The following is a 26,561-nucleotide window of genomic DNA, read 5'->3' on the forward strand; positions in this document are numbered from 1 at the left end:
TGTCTTGTCTTTGTAGCTCCATAATTTGTTTCACATCGTTTTTGTCCAATCGCTTCTTAATGTAATTTTTGAGCTCAAGCGAATCTTTTCCGAAATCAAGGGCATTTAGATCAGCATGGGCCTCTTTGATGGTGTACGTACAACTTTCCATTTTGAGTACCGGTATTAAGTTTGAAAGATTGTTGTAGTGCAGGCATATTTGTGTTAACTGACTAGTCAACTTTGGATTGTTGACTGAATTTTTGACGCTCTTTACAATAACTCCTTCACCTTCCCATGCATTGACTATTTCTTTCACTTGTGGAAGTCTCTCGGCATAATATTGAGCAGCATTCAACCAGCTACCCCAACGAGTAACTATGGGCTGTGGTGGTATGTCACATGAATCGAAATCGGCAGCTCTTCTTCTGTTCTTGGAGATACTTGCTTTCACTTTTGCAATCAAATTGTCTACTTCGGGGTAGGAGGCTTTTATTTTCAAAGCGCAATTGTGCAGTAGATGCGCAACACATGTTACATGCAGCAGTTTAGGATATAGGCCTACCTCTTTTAAGACTTTTTCAGCGCAGCACATGTAAGCTGCTGCGTCAGATATCAATAAATTCACTTGCTCTCTGTTAATTTTGAGTTCTTTCACCACATCGTCAAGTTCATGTATTATCTTCTGACTATTTGGCGATCTGTCTAGCACAGAGCATTTAACCAGAAAACAAGATTCAGGCTTGTCCAGTGTACCACAAAGCGTGTGCAGAAATTTTTTGCGTCTTAAATCTGTTTCATCCATCACAAAAAACAATTCTTTTTCACTCAATTTATCCAGCAGTTTTTGATTGTCTGCTTCACTCAATTCAAATACTTTTTGGCGACAGGCTGATTCAGAGGGTACAGTTTTTCCCAAATCTACAAACAACTTTCTAATTGATGGATGTTGTAGCCTACTTTTACCAATGGAATGTCACTTGATGCAAATGCCCGAACAAGTTGACTGGTAAAATCGTTTGGTTGCACCGGGTGAATGAATGCTTGTTGCAGAGCTGAGGAGCGGGTCGTTCTTGCTTCAATCCCTTTCTTATGCTTGAGTGTTGCAAGATGCTGTTCAACAAAAAAACGTTTCTCATGCTTCACAATGCAACTGCATACCTGACAGAACAGTTTCTCTGTAGGGGAGATTGTGAAGTCCTTAAATTCATTTACAATCGCTTTGACTTTCGCTGCATTTGATTCTTTCACTTTTGGCATGCTGAACCAGATATTCTCTCTATGTCAAAGTCTCTGTATATATTTAACTGTTATATTCTTTAGTTTGCTACTAGTTGTACTGTATTTGTATATAATTAGACCAAGGTTGAGCTTTTTTATCGTTGAGCGATTGGGTTTTGTGGCCGTGCTAACTACTAATATATAGCCTACTACACAAGGATGCCAGAGCTTGGTTTTTCCACCTAGATCTGGGTTTTTTTGACCACATCTGGGTTTTAAGTTTTTTTAATTCAAATTTAGGTAAATCTAGGTTTTTTTGTTTTTAACTTTGTACAGAGCTTGCACGGTATTAAGGCACTGGGATCCTCGATAAATGGTCCACACTGCAATACAAAAATGATAAGGTAATGTTTTTTTGCATTAGCTACTGCAGTCAGTCAGGTACAGGATGCTGAAGAAATGATCCAACTTTATGAAAATGTGGATGACTAAAAATTGGAGTAGTAGACTTACAACTATTTGTGTTACTGAACAATTGAACATTTATTTATTGTGAATTTGAGTTATTCTTTTCAACATTATGTTCAAATGAAAAAAGCTAGTTGTACACCAAACTGTAAGCACTTAGCAGGCATGATGATTCTCTTCAGCCGCAGTCTACAACTCACGCAGCAAAAAGTTTAGTTCAAAAGTCAAAACTAACCTCAATGGCTAGCCTATACACTTATACATCTAGTCAGTTTTAGAAATTTTGGTTAAACACACACTGAACCTTGCTAGCTAGACGCTTTACCATAAAGGCAATTTTGAACCAAAATCTTTGCTGTGGCCCATGTAGGCCTACCAAGCTCTTGTTTTTGTATATAGTTATATTCCAATTGGTTTTTTTTTTTTTCGGTCATTTATCGGTCATTGACCGATTTTTTAGCAAAATGTCCGAAAAAAAATATTGCCTATTCGGTCAAAATGTCCGAAAAAATATATAGTCAATTCGGTCAAAATGTCCGAAAATAAACAACGTTTCTCAGCGAAACTTAATGTTGTAGTTAGTCAGGAAGTGCAAATTTTGGTTTGTATCAGCTACTTGAAAGGAAATATTTTCATCAGAAAAAATGACCGAAATAAATAAAAAATGACCGAATTTTTTCAAGTCATTTCGGACAAATGACCGAAAAGTCTCAGCGAAAAAAAAAACCAGTTCCATATATATATATTAACTACCATACCAACATAAGCATCTATATTGTGTAATTATATATACATACGTGTTACTATTTGTAGCTTTCTGAGGCTTCTTTGTAATGATTTAAAATGGTGCTAAAAGCACTCGCAGGTTTTTTAACCGCTTTACTACATATTTTCTGGACCTGGTTTTTTTTTGCTTCATCTGGGTTTTTTTCAGCACACAATCTAAGTTTATTGGAAATTTGTCGCTGGCATCCCTGGTTAGCACTGCTTGTTTCACTGGGGAACTAATGATGTAAAACGAAAAAATCGTATACGGTATGTAATCATGCGAAATTTCATTTTCGGTTTGTTTTAAAAAAAGCGCAATAAACTAGTAATGATATGAACTTTATCATGTTCAAAACTTTTAGCTTGCAATAATGTAGGTTTCAAAACTCGACTGATCTGCTATCTGGTTTAATTAACCGCTTCCAGTTGCATGCTTGTTAGGTCCATAAACGAAGTCATCGAATATGACTAAACCGTCATAATAAAATAGACAGTGGAGGTCATCATCAGTTCATTTTATCACTTATCATATAGCAACAACGCCCAATAAGTTTATCACAACACGTACGCAGGCGAGGAGCCTTATTACTTCCATTCTTTCAAACTTACGATGCGGACAGCAAATGCGTCACGTGCCTTTGGCTGTCACGTTGGAATGATTGTGGCTGACAAGCTTCCCAACAAGTATTATACCTATGACAAATATATTATAATGCCTAAAGCAGTGGTTCCCAACCTTTTTATCCGTTGGACCCTTTTAGTCGATATTCAAATCTCAATTCCGCCCTATAAATTTAGTTTGTTAAAAACTCGTTTACATTAATATTTTAATCTAATTCTTGGAAAATAAGATAAACTTTCAGTAGGCTAGTAATTAGCTTTTTAGCCTGTACGCCTAATATTCCTTTTCGTACTAAAATGATTTAATTAATGAAGAACGGTGCTGAAACGTATTTTACTCAAAGAATACACTCAAAATATAAGAGTCAATGCATTTAACAGTCTGTGTGATTTTTAGTTTCGACAACACATGAATGTTGTGGAAAAGTATTGGAAAGAGCACAACGAATATCATTCTTCACGTCTAATCTGTTTCTCTGTTTTGTTTTCATTTCTAAGAGCTGAAAAACCTGATTCGCATAGATAATAATAATATTTATTTGCATCAGACAAAGCTGTCCATATCCAAAACACAACAACAACGAAATAACAACGAAAAACAGCGAAATAATACACAAACTGCAAATGCACAAAATCTCACTAAATAGGCGATCTACTGTTACAAGTTTACAGACAATGGTACAGTGGTGTTACAAGTTAGAAGAACTGAAAGTATTCAGAACGATAACAACAATCAGATGACATGGCAGCCATCAAAACTAGATAACGGCATACATAGAATTATTATAATGAAGACGGTAATTTGATAAACGATGGCAATCGGACCTCATCAGGGAGGCAACAATAGAGTTAGACGATATTTCGCATCTTCCAACAAAAGAAAAAACATATTACCGAAGTAATGCATCAAATGTTATAATGTTGCACAAGACTTGATGTTCACGTACGCTATAAGTAAAAGATAAGTGAAAGCAAACGGAAGGATACTTCGAAAAGCTTTCTCTGCCACTTTGGGATAGGAATTACATATTAATGGCCAAAATTCAGTGGTTGATTTTTCTCTGAAAAAGTCTCTTGCGCGCAAGAATCCGTTTTGAGTTCTAAAAATTCATCCTGCAATTCATCGGTAAGGTTTTCCATCAACAATGTGAATGAATTTCGTATATATTAAATCAAGCTCATCGTGATAAACTTCAGGAAAATATCGAATGAATTCTAGTTCTAATGCTGTGAGATGTTGCAAAATCAATTCTTTTTCCAACTCTGGAAGAATTTGTTCTTTGCTGTCAACAACTAGCACCGATGATAATTCTTTAAATATGGTAACATGTTTAATTGTTTATTCTAACTTTTCTCTTTCAATTATCAAGCTTGCTGGTGAAAGCTTCCAAATAATCTTTAAATGCTGAGCGGTACTGGCATCTGCTCCTTAAAGGGCCACTCAAGCCAGGCTGGTCGAAAGGTAGAGGCCAGACAAAACGTAGTCCCCCTCGACCAAAACAGCAGAGACTTCTAGTACCTTAAGACAATCTCCTTATAACAGTGACATTAACCAATCACTCTCTTCCAACCAGCCTTGAGCCAGCATGGAAGCAGTACAGCCTGTAAATTCACATGTGTGTATATGTCAATGGCTCAAAGATACAGATAACCAATGTTGATGCGCAATCTGCTTTGAACGGAGATGGCGATTGAATATATACCGTATATTGGTGTTTTTCTCTTGCATTTTCAGATTTAGTTTATTCAATGGATCAAACAAATAAGCAAGGAATCTAATCCATTTGTCATCATTCAGCAATGCAACAAATTCCGATTTTATTTAACGGTCAAAAATAATTTAAGCTCGTCTATGAGCTCAAGCACTCGCTTGGTTACGTTTCCTCTTGAAAGCCATCGAGTATTTGAATGCAAAAGAAGTAGGCCTGCATCCATGTCAGTGCACAGTTGCTTAAACACTTGGGAGTTAATCTTCTCATTTCCTCTTCAACGCTCTAGTGTATGCCAACTTACTAGGCTTAAAAAGGTTTACAATCCTAAAACCAAAATCCCCCCTGAAAATTGCAAAATTCCTCCCTAGTGGGAAATTCCAGGGGCGCTGGAAGCGGGAGGGGGGCAGGGGGCGGATGCCACCCCCGCCCTCAATTTTTCTGTGGATGGGGGAAGGGGGGGCAATGGTGCCCTTTTAAGGTCATGTAAGCTACTGCACATTTTGCAATACGATATAACAATTTCAGCTATTAGCTTTTAGCCTAACTATAACAGGCCTCGAAATTTGTTTTGTTGACGGCGGACAAACGTGTCCGGTCTGAGCACCTATCTAGGAGGAAAAATTAAGTCTCACGGCGGACACACCAGTTTTAGCGGCGATCATCATCATGCTTAATCACTTTATCTTGATAATTCTTGGCCATTCGAGTACTATAGCTATACGGCTTAGAAGGCTTTTTAAAATTTCATCGAAGTCACTCTGAAAGGCTTTCATCAGACCAAAGACGTGCGCTTGAAGAGTCAAAGTGCCGTATAGCTGCTTACGCCGCATAACCGATTAACTTCCACCGAACGAGGTCGTGTGGCTTCTTACGTCACTATGCTCTGGAAAACTTCTCGGAGTCGGAAAACTTCTACATCAGGGGTCACCAACTGGCGGCCGGCCACGTTTTTATGTGCGGCCCGCAAACGGTATCAGCGCACAAGTATAACCAAAAAAACTTTTCTTGAGAAGTTAAAGAGCATAAGGGCAAAAATTACTTTTCGGGAAGCATAGTTTTGCTTTGCATACGATTCCACCGACCAACCAATCAGATTGTAGTTCTAGGTAGGGGTTGTTTAAAGTTATTCCAATGCGATGTCCAGCCACACTGTCCCAGTGGTAGATTAAAACGTCTGTTTTCGAATTTCGAAAATGTCTGTGAGCATAGGGTTGCTTATTTTAAGTTTGTAAATGTCCTGTAAACACTAGTGTGCGTTTCACCGTTATCGGGTTTCCCGAGCAGTAGCCTATTCCTTTATGCAAGTTTTTGTTGGCAAAATAGGTCGGTGTGCCAACTCAATTTATAATAAATTGGAAAAATATTATAAGTTATATAAATAAGACTTTTTCTGGTATTATGAAAATATTTAGCTTAGTAGCCTACTGCAAAATGTTGTTAATCAACAATTCTTGTCATGGTAATAAGCACCGCAAGTGACATTGGTCTAATAAACAACAATTCTTGTCATGGTAATAAGCACCGCAAGTGACATTGGTCTAATAATCAAGGAAACACGGTTTTATAGACTCTCACAAAAAGGATGAAAAACCAATTCATTGCTTTTTTAGAGGGAACACTGTTCATGAGTTACGATAGAAACGTTTTTTCGGTGATTTCCACAAGCGTTTGTTTCATGGAGCCTGGTTTGTTTCTTCCTGTTACTGGAGCCTATTTTTCGCTGATATGTTTGCAGGTCACTATTGTTGCCTGTATTGCGATGTGTCAAACATTTCCATGTTTACTGAAACTGTTAATGGTAAGATATCTTTTCTGAAGCGAAGTGACAACACCACTCTTCCTTGGCGATGAATATTCTGATGAAACCGCTCGCCTCGCTATAAGTGCGCAAAACAAGCGGCCTCGCTTATTAGGCATTATAAAGCAAAGTTTCACAAAGCTTTTTTCTTTAGGTTTATTTTTGCGTGTCATGTGAGCGAAAGTGAATTTTCCTTGGGCGTTTTCTTTCTTACTGTAATGCCAAAACTTAACAATTTTTGCTGCATCTTGCTGTAATATAGCTTACTCCTATAATTTACGGTACGGGAAGAACTACGTTACCTAATCTACTAATCAACTGATCCAACAAAACCTCACAGCAATAACGCCTAACAGCACAGAAACTCAACAGCCGGCAGCCTCAAGCTAAAACAAAGAACCATTTTAAAAAAACACTCACTGACTTCAACACCATTCGTCATAGCACATGACTAGGGAACTGTGTTCCGAAAGCTAGTGTAATTTGATATTGCCAAAAAGAACCCGCAGCATCAGGCTATAACAGATCGTTTGAATCTACACTGTGAAGTAAGCAACGATCATGCTGCTAAAAGCGAAACTCATTCAACTCCTATAATTTAATTTTGTAACCAACCTTGCCTTATCAATATTACTTGGAAATCAAAGCGAGACATTGTGACGTAAACCTTGAACTAAGTTGCACGTGATTAGTGTAGAAGTGCCAGTATTCCCATCGATTCTTAGCGAGGTATTCACCTTTGTTACGCTGATTCAATGTCATCAATCGTTGAAGCAACGTAAAAATCGAAAGTTTTCCTTCTTGAATGGAAGCTAAGGGATACAGTATTCACATTTTCTAAATGCACGGGAAATTATATTCTCGCAACCAGGCGCGAATCTAAGAGTTTTTTTCGGGGGGGGCCAGAAAATTTGAAAATCAATTAAAAAGAAAGAAAAAGCTAAACAGATATGAACAATGATACTACGACATATACGATATGTTAGAAAATAGACATTAAAACAACCATTTTCATCAATTGTGATGCCGAGGGACTAATATCAGCTGTTTAGAAGCATATCAAACCATTTGAAGCGGAAACATACAATTTTTCACAAAATTTCGGGGAGGCCCGGGCCCCCCCCATAAATCCGCGCCTGCTCGCAACAATTGTTCGTGCTATGCAATGACGGTTTATATCGCTAGTTCCTGTGTTATTTCTCGGCGGACAAATATGACCGATCTAGATGGTAGGCCTACTTCCCGCGGACATCACATGCTGTGACGGCGGACATGTCCGCCTTGAATTTCGAGGCCTGCTATAATCTTTCATTTCTGCCTCAAAATAATATTCACGACACAACATTCTGTATCACAGTAGGTAATTAGCCTACACCATCATAACATGATGCCCTCTCGTGCCATTGTTCTTTATACCGGACACTTGTATCATTACTCGATGATGAGCTGATGGATGAGCATTATTGCTATATCTTACCTTAAAACTAAAAAAAAAATTTGCCATTCAGCAATAAAAGTGCCCTTTTTTCATAATCCTGCCCCTCCCAGTCAAAAAAAGTTTCGGTGCCTCTGGAAATTCCCCCCCGGTTGGGAACCACTGGCCTAAACCATGAATATTTTTCGAGCAGTTTCCTTTTCTTTATTTGCAACAAAATAAAACGAGAGTACAATGTTGCCGCAGTTAATAAACTGAGTACAATCGCTTACGACAGTAGTAAGAACAAACACTGATATGATCTAACGGAGGCCAAATTTCGGCTGCGAGAACACTTAAAATATTAGTGGCTGAAAAAAGCAGCTGTCGACTGCATTCTTCACATCTCTAGCAGTCGAGTGTCAATCTGAACAGCACCGATGAACGCTGATACTCAGTAGCCTGTGTCAGGGTGGCATAGCCTGAAAGGACCTGATGGTTCCATCTCATACAAATGCCGTATTTCTCAGCCAAACTATAACAAAACGTCAAGTTGCTTTTGCTGCATTGAGATTAGTCAAGTGGGGTCGCCTCCTTGATGCTAACTCTTCAATTGTGTACTCGGGATAGCATTTGTAGCCAAGCGTGCTGGGTTCTACATACATCTCAAAAGACGTGGACCATAGATTTCTGCGCAAGGTAAACAAGATATTTTTTGCTCCAAAATAACTTTAAATAGAACAAGAAACATCGCAAACTCCTATATTAACAAATTGCATTTGAGTGATGGAAATTGTTGAAGATAATTTCAACTAACTTGTAAGATTGCTACAGTAGTACGTTTTTTTAAACCGAAGCATAAAACACATTGCATTGCTAAGTCGGTTTTCTCTACATACCTTGTAAAAAATTTTGTTACCAAAGTAGCCTATACGATGTTGTAAAAGTCTTGCACGTCAGTACAACGCTACACAAACGTCAACTAGCAAACCTAGAAATACAACCTGATTTGTTGCATTCTGCAGACTCTTTCAGATTTTGCTAACTTTTTGTGACTGCCTGAATAAAGTTTTATTGAAAATAATATTTTAACGTCTTTTTTACTGTTTTCTTCAGGAAACAAATTGGGTTTTAACATCACCAGGGGTTTAAAAAAATGACAATTTGATTCAAAAAATTTCAATCATACTGTTATCCGCTTGTAAACAGTCTGATTGAACTTTTTTTTAACTTACATTTTATCATTTTTAGCCTACTGCATCTCCGCTACAAAAAGCTTTTGTATCATTGTAAGTTAACAAATTCAGTCAAACAGTAGCAACAGTCAAAATATGACGAATCAGGCCGCATCACTAGGTAGTCATGGTACAACGTTACAACACGTCAACTGCCAACGAATGTCTGCTGAGACAAAACATACATTTTCCAGTGGACAAATTATGTGAAGTAACACTCTGCTACTGGCAATGGTATCGAAAGAAATGCTCTTCTGCAATCCAGATAACAAAACCCATCGTTTTTACATTGATTCAACGTCTGCAGATCGCTGTGGTAAAAGCGAATAGCACAAGCTTTCGGAACACAGTTCCCTAGTCATGTGGTACGACGAATGGTGTTGAAGTCAGTGGGTCGTTGTTTTATACGGATCTTTTGTTTGGCTTGAGGCTGCTGTCTGTTGAGTTCCTGTGTTGTTAGGCGTTATGAAAAAAATGAAAACAACAATCCCTTCCAACCAAAACACCGGTCAACACCTTTCACTATTATAAGATTTTCTTCGTTGAGTTCAAACACGAAGTCCTATGGTGAGCAACTAGGCACCATGTGACACTTAACACCAAAATACGTTTTAAAACGAGACTGTTCAACAAGCATGTAGCCTAATTTAAAACATGACGTGTTCATCTGGAGAAAAGAAGCTAAACTACCGAGACAGCAAATCAGTTGTTTTTTTACATTACATTGATTTCGTCTGCAGACGTTGAATCAATGTAAAAACAACTGATTTTCTTTTTGGATAGAGATTAAGATATTGCGAGTGATAAGAACCCAGATAGCAAAATCTGTCATTTTCACATTGAATCAGCGTCTGCCGACCTTGAATCAATGTGAAAATGACAGATTTTGTTGTCTGGAAAGTAACGTATGTATGTTTCATCAAGTAAAGTTTTTTGAAGGAGCAACATCAGAGGAGATAGGAAACGATTAAATAAACTGTTGGTGGATGTCACGGTTCAGCTTGTACGCGCCAGAAAAATACAACATGAATTGGAGTAAGTTTGCTGACAACTTGGTAACGCCAAAAATTAAGATCTCGGTTGAACAAACAGATATTTTAAACAAGCATAGTATTTCGGTAGCTGTTCGAGTTTCAAATTACTGAAGTATATGATGGAAAAGTTTAGTACGCACATAACTGTGGACTACAACAAGTACGATAAAGGAAAGAAACCTAAAAAAAACAAGATAATATAAATAAAAGGCGATTGCTTTGACGGATGAGGCGTTGTAATAGAACCGACAGTTTTTAAGTGCTGGCCGCGCCCAAATGATTTGAAGCAAATAGCCTGGAAAATAAAATGCCTGATTTACTATAGCAAAAGTTATAGTTATATAATATATTATACATCTCATCACAACCTTAGTTTTGTAGTTCTGTTAATGGCAAACCAAGCTACCACAAGATGATAAAGTGATGCAAAACATGGCTGTTTGCCTGTCTCTTTTTACATCCTGTGAAGGCGAGGCCAACGGTTTACAATAATTGTTCTCAAAACGATGCATTAAAATTAACCTTAATTCTCGTGACCCATCTGGTAAGTTTCAAAAATGCTGTGCCGTTATATAGTGCTTGATAAGAATAATGGATTCAGTGCCTAAAGCACAGAAATTGATGAAAGACTTCGATCTTTTAGAATCGAGAGAAGGTCGTGTCACCCAAATTTGAATCACGGCTTAATCTTTACAGAACATCAGCCTAGTTTATAGTCACAAGTAGTGGCGTACGCAGGAGCATTGGGCCATGGTCTCCTCCTTTCCACAATTTTTCTTAAGACAACTAATATTAAACAAACGATTTGGCTGGTTAAGCCAAGTTAAAAACATAGCTTAACACCGCTAATTGGTCCATACGGAGCTTGCGGTACTACATTAATTCGTACCAAGGTTACCAGATTTGCTACAATCTTGAGCCATTTTCCGATGAGTCGGCTATAAAAATAGATTTTTTAATTTTTGCCAACTATGGCCAATTTTCAAGTTGACCATAAACTTGGATGCTATACACTACAGTGAGCAATGAAGTTCTGATAAACAATGCTCAAAAAGTTTCAAAAAGAACAGATTTAATATTTTTCGTCATAGCGTGTTTGAAGCGAATCAAGATTAAACAGACTCACCTGACAGTGCATAGAATATAATACGTGTGATTGATGGTGTTAAAATTCTTCATGAAAACCACCAAATGGGTCTCCTCCAAAGTGAAACGTAAATTCTCCTCCTCCTCCGAACGGATTGAAACCTCCATGTCCGTTATTTTGCTGCTCATCGGGATCGAGAGGATCAACTCCCTGATCAAATTTTCTCCTTTTTTCTGCAAAATCCGATGAATTGGATTATTACAACAATGCGTGTTTATTGTGCGACATTTAAGTAATTTCTGTTTTTTTTTTTCGGTAACTTTTCGGTCATTTCTCCGAAATGACTTGAAAAAAATCGGTCATTTTTATTTATTTCGGTCATTTTTTCTGATGAAAGTATTTCCTTTTTGACTGAATTGACATTTTGACCGAATTGACTATTTATTTTTTCGGACATTTTGACCGAATTGACTATTTTTTTTTCGGACATTTTACTAAAGAATCGGTCAATGACCGACAAATGACCGAAAAAAAAAAAAACCCCAGAGTAATTCTCACTGTTTAAACTATCTGCTGTTAGGCTATTTATGTGTTATTGGGACTGCAACAGACAGATTTTAAAATAAAAAATAAAAATCACGCAATGTGGCAGAACAGAGTTGAACAAGAATTGTCTTCAGTATAGAATTTTTCAATGTTGCTAAATAAAGAAAACAAAAAACGTGTCGAAAAGTTCAGTTTGGAAACCCTGGAGGAGCAACTTTGTCACAGAATGCCAAAAATTTGTTTTTTATAAACGAAGAACTTTATCAGAAAGCTTCGCAAGCAAACTAGTTCAATGCCAAGTTACCTGGATCGCTTAAAACTTCCTTAGCCGCTGCTATTTCAATAAACTTTTTCTCGGCTACTTTTTTTTCCTCTTCTGTTTGGAAGTTGTCGGGGTGCCATTGCCGAGCGAGCTTTCTATACGATTTGATGATTTGTCTTTTATCAGCATTCCTGTAAAATGCATTGAAGGATGAAAACATGCAATTCAGTGCTTTGGGCGATAGAATTAAGATTTATATAAAGTTCAATTAACAATCATCAGTTTGAAATTTCTGCAAATGATAAATGACAATGCAGTATTTTAAGAATTTAATTAAATTCAAAAACATTAGTTTTTGCACAGACAAACAAGACTACATTATACCTGCCAACGAAACAAAGCACACAGTTTAAGTCTTTAATGGGGCATGGCAAAAATTAAAAAAAAGACGGCAACATAAGCGTTATCCAAAGGAAAACAACCTTCCGGTACAAAATGCGTTACCTAACCTAAACTTATGTTAGACTTTGGCGTGAAGGGTTTCTAAGTTAATTAACGAAAACAGGAAGCATAGGAAAACAATCTTCTAGCTCATTAACGCGACTGCCTTCCTTCAAAACCTCAAGTATCACTTCACAAATTCTCACTGAGTGACGAGTGTGGTTGCGATTCTCTTGTGATAATGTAACCGATACAGAGGTTGTCTTTCAAAGGTTGTTTGCTCCTTTGCAGTAACAAATTAATGCATGAGCTGCTACAGCTATAACCACTAAACCAGCCTTGTCGAGGTATAGCCAAAAGTTGTCTGTAAGCGTCGACCTCTTGCATTCACAAACGATACCACCATTCAATCTACATTTACACTAAGTCACTGAACTTTTTCACTATAGTTTGAAGTTTTTATGTAAAAAACTCGTTTAGTTGTTACAATATTCACCTTGGAACGCCCAAAATTTTATAATAATCTCGTTTCTGTGATTGTTTTAAAAGCTTTTCTGCTTGAGAGATTTTTTCAGACAAACCAGGATAATTTCCATCTATTTCTGCAGCTTTTCTGAGATCGTCCAAAGCTGTAAAAGTGACACAGTATTACAAATATTATATGAATCGTACGAAACTGAAATGTTTATGTTTTTGAAAATAAAGCAAACCTAGTTAATACAGTACAAAGCTGCACTTTGACACACATTTCACAATACAATCAACATCATCATCATCATAATCCATCGTCGGTTTGTTCCCCACTAGTGGGGGTGGCCGATTGTTTCCGCGCAGCAATTGTCTTAATCCCTTTTCTCCATTTCACCCTGTCCCTTGCATCTTCCTCCTTCAGTCCGACTTTTTTAAACTCATCCTTCACTTGTTGTTTCCACGTTCTTCTTGGACGACAGCGTTTCCTCTTCCCATCCACCTTTAGATCTAGTGCCTTTCTAAGAAAACTTCCTTCCTCTCTCCTTATCACATGTCCATACCATCTTACTCCATTTGCCCTTGCCAGTTGGTCTATGGTCTCTCTCATCTCTAGCATATCCAACAATTCTTCAGTCCTTTTTCCCTTCTCGTTTTCACCCCACACATTGCTCTCACCATTGACCTTTCCGTTCTTCTCAGGATTGCCAGTTCACTCTCTCTCAATACCCATGTCTCGCTACCATATAGCATTGCAGGCCGCACACAGCTCTGATATACTTTTCCTTTCATCTTTAGTGAAAATTTTCTGCCATGCAACATTTCCCCACATTCTCTGAACTTTGCCCAGCCCAATCTTGCCCTTGTTGTCACCGCTGCTTCACATCCACCACTTCCATTTATCCGATCACCCAGATAACAGAAGTCTGTCACTGTTTCGATGCCATGGCAGAACTCATCATCATGGCCTTCCACTTCATTCCTTCCTTTACTGCATTTCCCACAAACAAAACACTTCGCCAATCTTGTTGCGGCTCTCTTGACATTAGCACATCTTGCATGTACCCACTTTCCACATTCCTTGCATTGCATTGAATTTCTCATCACTCTCTTGCCACATATTCCACAGGGATCTACTTTGCTCTCAACAACTGTTCCTTCTGCTCCACTCACCATCACTTTTGTTTTTTCAAGATTCACCTTCATACCCTTGGTTTCAAATGCTTCTTTCCATTTCTCAAACTTTCTCTCCATTCCCTCCATACTATTACTTGTCAAGACCAGGTCGTCTGCATACAAAATTTCACTCAATAAGCCCTCCCTCACTCCTTCAGTTACAACGTCAACCACAATAGCAAATATCAGAGGTGACAAAACTGATCCCTGGTGTACACCAACCTTCACAGAAAACTCGTTTGAATAATTTGATCCAACTCTCACTTTTGTTCTTGCATCCTCATACATAGACATCACAGCTCTCACTAATACCTCCGGTATACCTCTTTTCCTCATTGCCCATTCCATCACTTTCCTTGGTACTCTGTCAAATGCCTTTTCTAAGTCGACGAAACACATATATAGTTTTCTCTGCTTCTCTCGGTATTCCTCCTGCATTCTTCTCAATATAAACAGAGCATCCACTGTACCTTTTCCTGGCATAAATCCAAACTGCATATCATTTAATTTCACCAATGTTCTTAACCTCTTTTCTAGTATTCGCTCCACAATTTTCATTCCATGCTCTAGTAGTTTTACACCTCTATATGCACTGCAACTTCTCACATCCTTTTTTCTCTTGAACAGTGGAACAACAATACTATGCTTCCACTCCTCCGGCATTCCCTCTCCATCTAATACCCTTTGGCTAAGTTGTAGCATTACTTCAATTCCCAACTCTCCACTTGCTTTTATCATCTCTACGCTCACTTCTGATGGACCAGCTGCTTTATGCAGTTTCATTTGTCCCATTGCCTCCACCACTTCATCACGAGTAACCTTTCCCACTGGACCCTCCACCAGATCAACCTCTGTCATATGATCCCATACATTCTCCTTATTCATAACATTTTCCATATGTTCCTTCCACACTTCTCCTCTGCTTTCCGGGCTGAAATGCAACTTCCCATCAACATTATAAGGAATTTACTAAAATGTATGTACAGTATGAAAAAGTTAAAAACCTTCAAAATCTATCATTGTTTTACACTAGAAGTATTCGTATGCAATTATATTTGGGTGATGATGACTATTAAAATTTAAACAAAACCGGCCATGTAAAGTTAACGGGAAAAACTGTTCTAAAATTAGAGCAAACGGTGGTTCAGCGAACACGCAGTAAACCATTAAGCCGGTCAAATAACTGATTACCTTGTTGATAATCTTCATTTTGAGTTTGCGACTCAGATCGCAGTAACAAAGCAGGTATGTTAGATGGATCAAGTCTCAATACATCATCAGAAGCAATAATACCCTCCTGGGGCATATTCGCCTGTGCAAAGTATGAACGCATGACACTACAAGGCTACAGCGTTTTCATAAAGCTACATAATACCAGTGAAATGGTTAGCTACAGAGCTGTCTAAAAATAAAAAATAAAATGATGTAAATTTACTACATTTAGCATCAAGCATAAATGTTGAGATGCTGGAAAATATGTTTGCCGCCAAACAGCTGATTAGTTTTGTGAAGAAAACAGTGAAACTTAAAATTCATTCTACTAATGATATTTTTTCAATGAATTTTAAGACATCAGCGAAATATTTTTCCAATTTTTTCTACGAGGTAGGCTAGCAATTTATAAATTGGTACGAAAATACAATGTAAAAATATTGCTAAATATTCTTACATCTCGAAATCTCAGTGCAATAATTATCATGATGGTAATTACTAACTACTATTAGCTGATTCTATGACATCTAGTACCTTGTTATAGCATTCACATATTTTTAGTTTTATTTCTATCGTCAGAGGTGGGATATTTGGTTCTTGACTCAGTGCTTTGTTGTACTTGTTGATTGCCTCTATCCAGCTGCAAACACAACAAAGTATTATTTGTCAAAAACTATTCTAAAAATTGCCGGTTAATACACGGCATCATACTGTTGAAGATATTGTACTTCGCCATAGCACTTTTGAATTACGTCTAGTAGTAATATTTTGCAACACGTTTTTTTTAACTCACTTAATATACAGCATGACATTCCTTGTTGAAACTATTATACTTCGCACTATTGTTTCCAACAAGAACTAGTATTTTTTGAATCACGAATTATTTTTAGCGCGTATATGCGGTAGGTATACAGGAGGTTGAGAAGTCTATGTCACGTACTTGCTTTCTCCCATTCTTGATTTGGCAGCATCCATAGTTTTGAACAACTTTTTCACTTTTTTATAATGCGCAAAACACTTGCTGTGATCTGGGTCCAATTTTAAGCATTCACGAATTTCACTGTGAGAATAAAAATTAAACATGATACAATATTGCAAATACAACACATCGCCTCCATGTGTTAAGGGAAAAATTCAATTGACTGCCAAAAGCAGAGGTTAAAAGCTCTGTGGTATGAACTATGTTGGTAAGGTTGTGATTTGTAGTGGCTGGCCTTTGGACCAAACAACCACAATAGTTTTTACATCAATGATCAAGCCCACACGCAAGTCAAGCAGATACAAGTCAATTGTATTCTAATCTCGGTGGAAAGAACAATGATGTGAATAGAATAAATTAGACATAGACAAGGCTTGCTCCAAGCATGGATCAGTTTTCTGCCTAGTAAGTTTTATGACATCACACTCTCGAACACATTTATAACTGGGCGTGGAAGTTCGCCAATGTGGTCAGCGAAACACAATGCTCGCTCTACGAGTGAGTGCTCTGCTTTGTGAAAACTTCTCTTTGTTGCAATAATGCAGTCAAGTCAGTTGAACTACAGCACTATGTACAGTGAAGTTACATAGTTTTGCAATGAAAATCAAGAGATCAGTATAAAAACAATCGTCTTCCATAAAAAAAAAATGTATATAACAGTTTTTCAGCAGTTTGTTTTTACAAATCCATCACCAACTTACTCTAATGATTGTTCGACTTCTCCCAGTCTATACCATAGATTGCTCATTTTAAGATAAGCTGCGGTGTTGTCTAGTTTGAGAATTGTGGTGGGCTTGATGTCACTTATTGCACGTCTCAAGTCGCCCATATACTCGTAAGCAAAAGCTCTCATCTCTCTATAATCAGCATTCCAAGGGCATGACTGCAAAAAAAAAAACTTGCTTAATATATAACATTTGATTAATGGTAACAATAATTTTTAACATTGATTTGACATCTGGCAATGTTGAAGCACTACAAAAAAGGCGACTTCTGTTGTCTGGGTAAGTACGAAGATCTCGACTGCTATTAATTCTAATTTGGTATGTGCGCTCGATTGATCAGCCAGTGGAGTTAAGCTACCTTCCGCGGGCTAATGCCTTCGGGTCTACGATGCGTCTTGTCCCGCTGCCAAAGTCAACAGCAAAGAATACTCGAAAGTGTTACTTCCAGCTGATTTAAAAATAAAGCCATTATAAAAATACGTTGTCGAACATCACTTGTACAATAAATCCATAGGTGTTTACCAAAATAAAAACATTTATTAGGAAGATTACCGTATCACTCCAGCTATCATAGTTCTATGATGCAGAGAATACTTAAAGGTACCGTAGATGATGGTAAATGCTATTGTGTACCTCAATAACTGTATTCAGCATTGTAATAGCTGAATGGTAGTCACGACCTTCTATAAGTCTCTCAGCTTGTTCGACGCTTGTTTGAAGTGGAGCGATTTTTTCCAATTTTAACTTTGCCTCTTCATTGTTTTCGTTTTCAAGCTAAGTAACAAAGTAGCATTAAAAGTCATTATATAATTGTTATTCAAAACAAACGTATTACAAGATGACGATTATCGCGCATGATCTAAAATGGCCTTAAGCACTGGGCAGAACGTGTAGCAAGAATGATGGGCAACACATGGGCTAAAAGACCCACAGAGCGAACACTAAGAGAAGTGAAAAAGACTATTGGGAGACCATCAGATCAGCAAAAAGTTGAAAAGACTAGCATTACTGTATGAGACCAGCGAGAGACAGAATGGTGTGGAAACATAAATGAAAACCATCTGCTAGGAGTGGCGCGGCCGGTTGATTATCATCACACATGATTCAAGTTAAAATAATATGAAGTCTAGTGAGGTCAACAAATGAAACAAAAACTACACAGTACAAGTCCAAAAAAGATACCTACGAGCAATAAGCATAAAGTTGAAAAAAGACGAGTTCGACAAATGACAACAAAAAAAGTACCACTAACTATTGTAAACAACAAGCAGAATGCTTAGAGCAATTTTTAGCAATTATAAATTTAGTGAAACTGTATAAAGCAATTAATTAGGATATGATGTCACACAAAGATCTAAATAATAGACAGATTGAGGCATTCCCAATATCAGTACTGAACAAGGATCTTCATATTGAATATATATGTAATTCTTCTTCTTCGTCGTATGAGCTGTTCTTCGGGACTATATGTTTGGGCATGATGTCATCAGCCACTCTACAGTCTCGTCATCCAGGGTCTTCAGTCCAAGCGTTCCATGTGGTGGTTGATGGATTGGGCAGTCATGGACGACATGATCTACTGTCTGGTCTGTGGCGCCACACTCGCATCCCGGTGAGGGAGCCAGGCCCCATCTGCACATGTCTGAACGAAAGCGACCGACGCCGGTTCGTAGGCGGTTAAGCCGGACCCACGCAAGTCTTGCGAGGGACATTCCCGGAGGGTGGGGATCGACGTCGGGTAGGAAATCATGGAGTCGGGAGGTGTTGTTTTGCCACTCCATGTTCCATGTGTAGTTCGTCCAGTGTGCCGCACTTATTCCAAGATCTTCAACGTTGTTCAGAAGCTGTTGTGCGGCGGGCACAAATGGGCGTCTTGATTTCAGTCGCTGCTGTCCTCCAGGTAGGCGCTGGAGTGCACTGTGGAGGAGGTGGTCGGGGTCCAGTGCGCGACGAGCAAGGGAAATCATGGCTCCTTTACGGCGAAGCTCAGCAGGTTGGATGCCTGCAAGGATGGGAAGGCAGTCCGTTGGAGTGGGACGCAGGCATCCAGTCACAGTGCGTAGTGCGTCATTGATGGCGGTGTCAATGTGGCGGGTGTGAGAGCTGCGGCACCACACTGGTGCGCAGTACTCAGCGGTAGAATGGACGAGGGCCAAGGTAGCTGTGCGAAGGGTTTTCGCATCAGCTCCCCAGCCGGAACCCGCCAGCCGCCTCAAAAGTGCAACGCGCGCCGATAGTTTTTTGCGCAGTGACTCCAGGTGTCGTCGGTACGTGAGTGACCTGTCCAGGGTTACGCCGAGGTAGGTGGGTTCGGCGCAGTAGGGGAGGTGTTCGTCATCGGTGGTAATGTTGATCTCACGTTTTGCTTCCTTGTTGTTTAGATGGAAGGCCGCCGACACTGTCTTTGCCTTGCTGAGCTGTAGCTTCCATTTCTGGAGATATGTTGATATAGTTGACATGTCCTGGCTTAGGTTCCTCTCCATTGACTGCCAGTCTCCGGCTGGATGCAGGAGAGCCAGATCGTCTGCGTAAGCATACTTCCTGGAGATGGTGTCAGGCAGGTCATAGATGTAAGTGTTAAAGAGGAGGGGAGCCAGGACAGAGCCCTGTGGGACGCCGTTCCTGAGTCGACGTAGTCTACTTCGTCGGCCGCTACCGGTGGAAAGAGTAAAGCTGCGGTTTTGCACAAGTTCCATAATCATATGGACCATGTGCCTGTCAGGAAGGAGACGAAGTAGTTTGCAGGTAAGGCCGCTGTGCCATACAGTGTCGTAGGCAGCCGTGAGATCGACAAACACGGCGCCAGCCTTCTTTTTTGCCGAGAAGCTGTCCTCGATGTCTTGGGTCATCAGGGTGACCTGGTCTACAGTTGATCTACCGTGGCGAAAGCCGGCTTGTTCCCGAGGGAGCTGAGGATCTATTATCGGTTCGACACGGGCGTAGATAAGTCTTTCGAGTATCTTGAAGGGGATACAGAGCAGAGAGATGGGACGGTAGCTCTTCGGATCCCCTGGGGGCTTCTTCGGCTTTGGGACTGCAACCACTAGGGCTCTTCTCCAGATTCTTGGGATGCGCAGGTGACGCAAGCAGCAGGAAAGGAAGTCTTTTAACCAGGACCTCATAGAGGGGGCAGCTTGGAGTATTAGTTCCGGGCATAGGTGGTCAAGGCCCGGGGATTTGCCTGGCTTTAGGTGCTGGAGGGCGGAGGCAAATTCTTCTGGGGTAAACTCACCAGAGATGTTGCCCTCGACAGGTGTTGGGACCTTCCAGAGGTCCGTCATTTCCTTGAGAACGGACTTGTCTGATTCACGGTCTCTCGTTCTGTGCACTCCATTTTTCACAAGTTGTGAGGCGATGGCATTTGCTGAAATGGGGCATTGGCGACGAGAGGCACGTGATCTGCCAGTGAGGTTGTTGAGTGTACTCCATGCTGTGCGGCTGGAGTGCGTGAAGTCGATTGAGTCTATGGCTTCTGTCCAGCGCTTCTTCCTCTTTGAATCCAATCTTGCCAGCAGGGCTGTTGCTGAGTTGGTGGTGGCGGTGCCCTGGGGGGAACGGAGGAAGTCGCGGTAGAGCCTGTCGCACTCCACATCCCAGCAAGGTATGTAGTTTTTCCGTCGACCTCGCGGGATGGAGTCTTTTGCCGCAGATATGATTGCATCACAGAAGTCCTGGTAGGCTTCATCCACTTTGATGGTGTGTGGGGATGGGAGGTACTGCGTAGCTTCGTTTGTGAGTAAGCTGTAGTATTCCCAATCGGCCTTTCTGAAGTTCCATCGCTTGACAGGCTTGCTCGGAATAGGTGTGGCAAGCAAGGGGGCCGTGATTAGCGAGGGTCGGTGTTGAGACCTTGGGAACTTCTCTAGCACACGTCTGTCCGGCTGGCGATCATCGGGGTCATCACTTGCGAAAGCCAGGTCTGGGTTCGTGCCAGTGTTCCAACGACCGGAGTGGAAGCTCGGTACGCCCTTAGGATCGTATAAGAGGGCGAGGTTGTTGTTGGTTGCCCAAGCGGCCAGACTTTCTCCGTCGTTGTTGATGGAGTTGTAGCCCCAGTCAGTGTGGTGGCAGTTAAAATCGCCAGCGTAGAGGCTGGGGTGGGGGAACACTGGGATGGCTGTTGATGTTATCCGCGAAGGTGGAGGCTTGTAGACATTGACGATGTTGTAGCCTGCTACATCTACACAAAGCCACTCGATCTCCGATTGAGCTTGGGATTGGTCAACCAAGGACCAGCTCAGCCGGTCATGGACAAACGTGGCGAGGCCGTGTTTCCTGCTGCAGGTTGCGCCTGCGAATATATGTAATTAAACATATAATATACAAAACCTCACCACTGCTTTATAGTCCACTTTAGCTTGAGTAAATTTTCCCATTTTAGAATACAAATTTCCACGTTGCAACCGTGCTTGAACAAAATTAGGCTGGAGCTTGATGACCTAAAAAGTTATTTCGTGATGCTACTAAGACAGCAAAACCTGTCATTTTTACATTGATTTAACGTCAGCAGACGTTGGCAGACAGTGAATCAATATATAACTGACAGATTTTATTGTCTGGGTAATCACCAACCTTTGCAACAGGAGTCGGCAACCTACGGCCCGCAACCCCTTTACAAATTATAGTACTATATGACCCGGCTAGTGAGTAGTGATATATTATAATCGGTTAGGAAAACAAGTACTCGCTTTTCTGTAAACAAGGAATTTAACATAAAGCATCATTATGACATAAAACATAGTATTTTTTCCAAGTTAATAGGTCACACAAGGAACAACAAACTTAATCTCTCAAAAACAGCTTAAAACAGCAAACTTATGTGTTGCAAAAGAAAACCAATGAATCAGAAAAATAAGAAACCGTACCGGCGTACAGTGTCAGTAACACTGATGGCAAAAAGATGTATGATGGATGTTATTGAAAACGCATGTCCAGAGAGAAAAAAAAACTACAGTTACATACTTTTTGAGATAGTTAAGTCTCAAATGATGTCAATTTTTTTGAAACACCCTGTATTTTTCAGATGTATATAAGTCATTCAGCAAGAACCGTAACCTGACGAGAAGAGATGACTGAGAACGTAAAAATTGACCAAAACGATTATTGAAGATCTACAATTATTCTCAATGGCGATAGATGAGAGCACAGACACGACAGATACAGCTGAACTGGCAGTATTTTTGCGTGGAGTAAACAAAGATTTTGATGTTGAAGAATTTGTTCTGTCACCTGATTTTTGTCAAGGGTACTATTACAGGAATCAATATATTCTGAAGACATTACGTCAATGCCTTGACGTCATGAGTCTGAATGTATCAAAATTGTTATTAGTACCGGTAGGCTGCAGCCAGCCAAGACCATGTAAAGTTTGGCTTTGGCCTGCTGTTAGAAAAGGGTTGCCGACCCCTGCTTTACATACGCCTTATATATATTATAAACTTTATTTTGACAAAAAAAAGATGCGAGTGAAAAAATAAAATGCACCAACATCGAGAAACTTGTGTAGAAAATAGACTTGGTAGACTCGGCTGAGTAATCAATAAACAAACACAAACTTGACTCAAGTTCAGCAAACATTTTGTCAGATTGAAAATGAAAACAACACAGCTTTTAAATCATTTTCTAAACATACCGGTAATACTAGTTTATGTATTTCTGGCTTTGTAGTTTTCACCCAGCAACAATCAGCAATGCATTGTGATGTTTTAACTATCCACTTACCTGGTTTAAGTCAGGTAGAGCAGCTCTGGCTTTCCCCATTCCGAGAAATACTGTTGCACGCATGTAGTATGCTTGATAATTCTTTTCATCTTCATCTAAAAAACAAAACTAAAATTGCATCATGTATGTCGTTGCAATATGCTTTTAATGGTTAGACCTGTTGACTGAAACAAATTAGAAGCAATCAAAAAGTGGAAGAATCGAAATAGAAAATTAGAGCACACTCTGTGAAATACGAGATACGATACATTAACCTCATTTACCTTGAGCTGCTTTTAAATATTCAATGTAAAAAATACAAATAAAATATTGCATACCAACAGCTGCATGAAAGTGAGTTAAGGCCTCTGATAACTGTCCAGCATTTAGAAGTTGATTTCCTTTCAAAAGATGTTTTTGTGACTCTGCTTTGTTTTGACCTCTAACACCTTAAAATAACATGTAAATTAATAAGTAAAGAAACAATATTGCTATATGCTTTGAAAAAAAAATGTAGGTAAGTGAAAAGAAAATGGAATATTGTTGCTGTACGTGTAAAATCCTTGCTTGTCAATATATTTATGAAGATAGCTTTGTGTTTTGGTATTAAATCATTTTCTTTAACTATAGACAAGCTGCATAAATCAATCAGGTTTCTTTAGCTAGCCTACCGTATCAGACTTATTTTCAATGTAAAATTAATTCCATCTTTGCTAAGTAACTTGCCACTCCTTTCCTGACAAACACCTGTTGCACCTTTTTAATGTCAACCTTCTTGGCCCAGTGGTAAGAGCATTTTTTTCTTTACACTGTTACTGATGTTTAATTGTGTTTGAATTTCTCTAGCTAAAGTTTTGATAAGCAAACAGATTTGGTCACACTTGAAGCATATGTGGAAGTAGCATATGACGTGAATGCGCACATGCAACGAAACTATAAGCTTGCTTGAGCCTGTACTCAACACACACTTTATGCTCCATACTCCAGTGACTGAAACCATAGCTGCATTGGCTTTGGTTCTCTTTTGTGGTAACTAGATACCATACACTGATACCATATATATATACTAATCATTTCATATACTGATCATATCACAAATGCAGAAGTTTTAAACCAAGTACATCAAGATAAGGAACTATTGAACAACATAACTCAAATGCAACTCAAATTTCTCGGTCACATTATCAGAAAAGAAGATTTCGAAAATCTCTGTCTAAGCGGTCACCTTATCGGGAAACGTGCTCGTGGCAGACAACGAACAACATTTATATATATCTAATTTCAATACATCAATCAGCCAACCAAGAACACTTTGGGACACTGCGCGACAAAGGGAACATTGGAAAAATTTACGAACTGAGCATCTAGTTCATCAAAGGCCGCATCGGCTATGATACTGTTGATGATGAGCGGAATGGCCCGATTCGGTGAGAGCCTTTTTCGGTGAGAGCCCTATTCGGTGAGTTTTTTTTTAAAAATTATTGCGCGCCGTTAAATTATTTTTAAATTATAGGGGATAGGGGTTAGGGATTAGAGGTTAGGGGTTAGGTGAGAGCCCTAGGGGTTTGGGTTTTTAGGGTTGGGGTTTTTGGGGGTTGGGGTTTGCGGTTAGGGGTTTTTGGGGTTAGGGGTTTTTGGGGGTTGGGGTTTGCGGTTTTTGGGGGTTTGGTTTCATCATTAAGGTTAGGGGTTTCATCATTAGGGTTAGGGGTTTGGGGGTTTTTGGGGGTTGGGGTTTGCGGTTTTTGGGGGTTTTAGGGGTTGGGGTTTTTGGGGGTTTGGGTTTTTTTGGGAGTTTTGGGGTTTTTGGGGGGTTTGGGTTTTTGGGGTTTGGGTTTTGGGGTTAGGGGTTTTAATTAGGCTACGGTACCCGATAATTTTCAAAAAAAAATTCAAAAAAATCACCGAATAGGGCTCTCACCGAAAAAGGCTCTCACCGAATCGGACTCACTGAATAGTAGCAGACCCGATGATGAGATACCATAGCTGCAGCTATAAATAACACAGCATTCAGACTTGGATCAATTACACAGTTTTCAGCTCAATTACATTACAATTACTTTTTTTTTAAATCACAATTCCAATTACATACAAATGTAATAAAACCATTAATGCCCTGATTGCATCAAAATAGAAGACACCATACTCAAGTTTCATCCTTGTGTGAGATCATCAGTGGTGCATAGTGCATACCCATGCATCTTGAATGGGAATCAAACTTTCAACTTAATGGGAATGGTGAACGTTTCCGGCTTGATTGGGAATTGAACATCCATCGAGATTGTACTACACTACAGTGTCCAGTATGCCGTTTTTAACCAAGTTGGAGTCGGCTGCATAGCTGAGTGGTGAGAACCCTGCAATGGCAATCAAAAGGGCGCCGGTTTGACACCGCTCAAGAGCATGCGGCTGTGTCTGTGGCAGGACACTTAAAAGCATGCTTGAAGGAGTGAAGGTGGACATGAAGATTGGCTTCCTTGCCTTCCCATCCACTTAATCTAAATCTTCAACCACCGGGTGTAAGCCTGGATACAAGATACAAAAAACCAAGTTGGAAATGTCCACAATTCCTATCAAGTTGGAAGTTCAATTTCTGCTCAACAACTCTGTAGTCTATGCTTGTAGCCAACACCTTTTTATGGTAGCATTAACAATCGGTTACACAACATTGAATTTAGTAACTTACCATTAATTTGAAACTCAAATAATACCAGTACAATTGGAACTTGCGCTAAAATAGTTTTCAGATATCTCCTTTGAAGGTTTTTCATAATACCGGTACTTTTAAATCTTGATGGAACAAAAACTTTCACTACTCAGCTTTACTGTACTGGTAACTGTATTAATATGTGGACAACAATGCTATTACTGCATTTAACATTCAATTAGTAGCTCACCGGTACATGCACTAGTGTCATAATAATCCTGCACAGCAAAGTTTTGAAAAGATTTGGTTAAATTTTCTAGCAAATTAGGAACTTGAAAACAATAGCGGGTTATCAAGAACGTTTTTGCACACTAGTGTCATAATAATCCTGCACAGCAAAGTTTTGAAAAGATTTGGTTAAATTTTCTAGCAAATTAGGAACTTGAAAACAATAGCGGGTTATCAAGAACGTTTTTGCACACAAACCATCAATTAAAGATTTATTTGCCAGAAACAGTATACGGTATGTTTGAAATATGCAAGTTGCATAGCCTATACACTGCAAAAGTTGCACAAGTTCTCATACTGACAAGGAGACAATGAAATGACCATAAGGTATAGTAGCCAATTGCCATCACACAGAAATAATTTTGTCGTTTCAGACACAAAAAATGTACCGGTAATGCAAAAATACAATGGGTCCGTGCTTCAAAATACATACTCCAAAAGGAAAACAAACATATATTTAAGATAACATTAAGACAAAATTACACGAAATAAGCAGAGATTAGATTTCCACAACATACCATTTATGATTCTCAACAGCTTTGTAAAATTAGAGTTTTTATCTCTTTTTAAAACTACAAGCTGAGTATCACAAGCTGTTGAGTGTTGAATCTACAAGAAATATATATCGTACCGTACTTTTCAATAAAGGAAGTCTAACTCTAACCTACATTGCTTTGAAAAAATCTACCTTTATGAAACAGACTTAAAATCAATATCACACAGTTAACTATAAACTACCATAAGTAGACTAAATTGTTGAATCTATATATATATAATAAC

General features: G+C 39.2%; 1 protein-coding gene across 1 annotated transcript; it reads right to left on the reverse strand.

Annotated features, from left to right (window-relative positions):
* Nucleotides 1-8,192: 8,192 nt before the first annotated feature.
* On the reverse strand, nucleotides 8,193-25,764 carry LOC145764598 (dnaJ homolog subfamily C member 3-like). The gene is made up of 13 exons (XM_082576228.1): nucleotides 25,533-25,764; nucleotides 23,185-23,295; nucleotides 22,868-22,962; nucleotides 21,481-21,585; nucleotides 17,780-17,920; nucleotides 17,123-17,304; nucleotides 16,383-16,502; nucleotides 15,977-16,082; nucleotides 15,422-15,542; nucleotides 13,083-13,215; nucleotides 12,188-12,336; nucleotides 11,377-11,570; nucleotides 8,193-10,545 (listed from the first exon to the last, which is right to left on the reverse strand). Exons 1-12 carry the CDS (start codon nucleotides 25,615-25,617, stop codon nucleotides 11,416-11,418), a joined length of 1,503 nt encoding a protein of 500 aa, XP_082432354.1. The 5' UTR covers nucleotides 25,618-25,764; the 3' UTR covers nucleotides 8,193-10,545; nucleotides 11,377-11,415.
* Nucleotides 25,765-26,561: the final 797 nt, after the last annotated feature.

This window comes from Aplidium turbinatum, chromosome 2 (genome assembly GCF_918807975.1).
Source record: "Aplidium turbinatum chromosome 2, kaAplTurb1.1, whole genome shotgun sequence".
Taxonomy (NCBI): domain Eukaryota; kingdom Metazoa; phylum Chordata; class Ascidiacea; order Aplousobranchia; family Polyclinidae; genus Aplidium; species Aplidium turbinatum.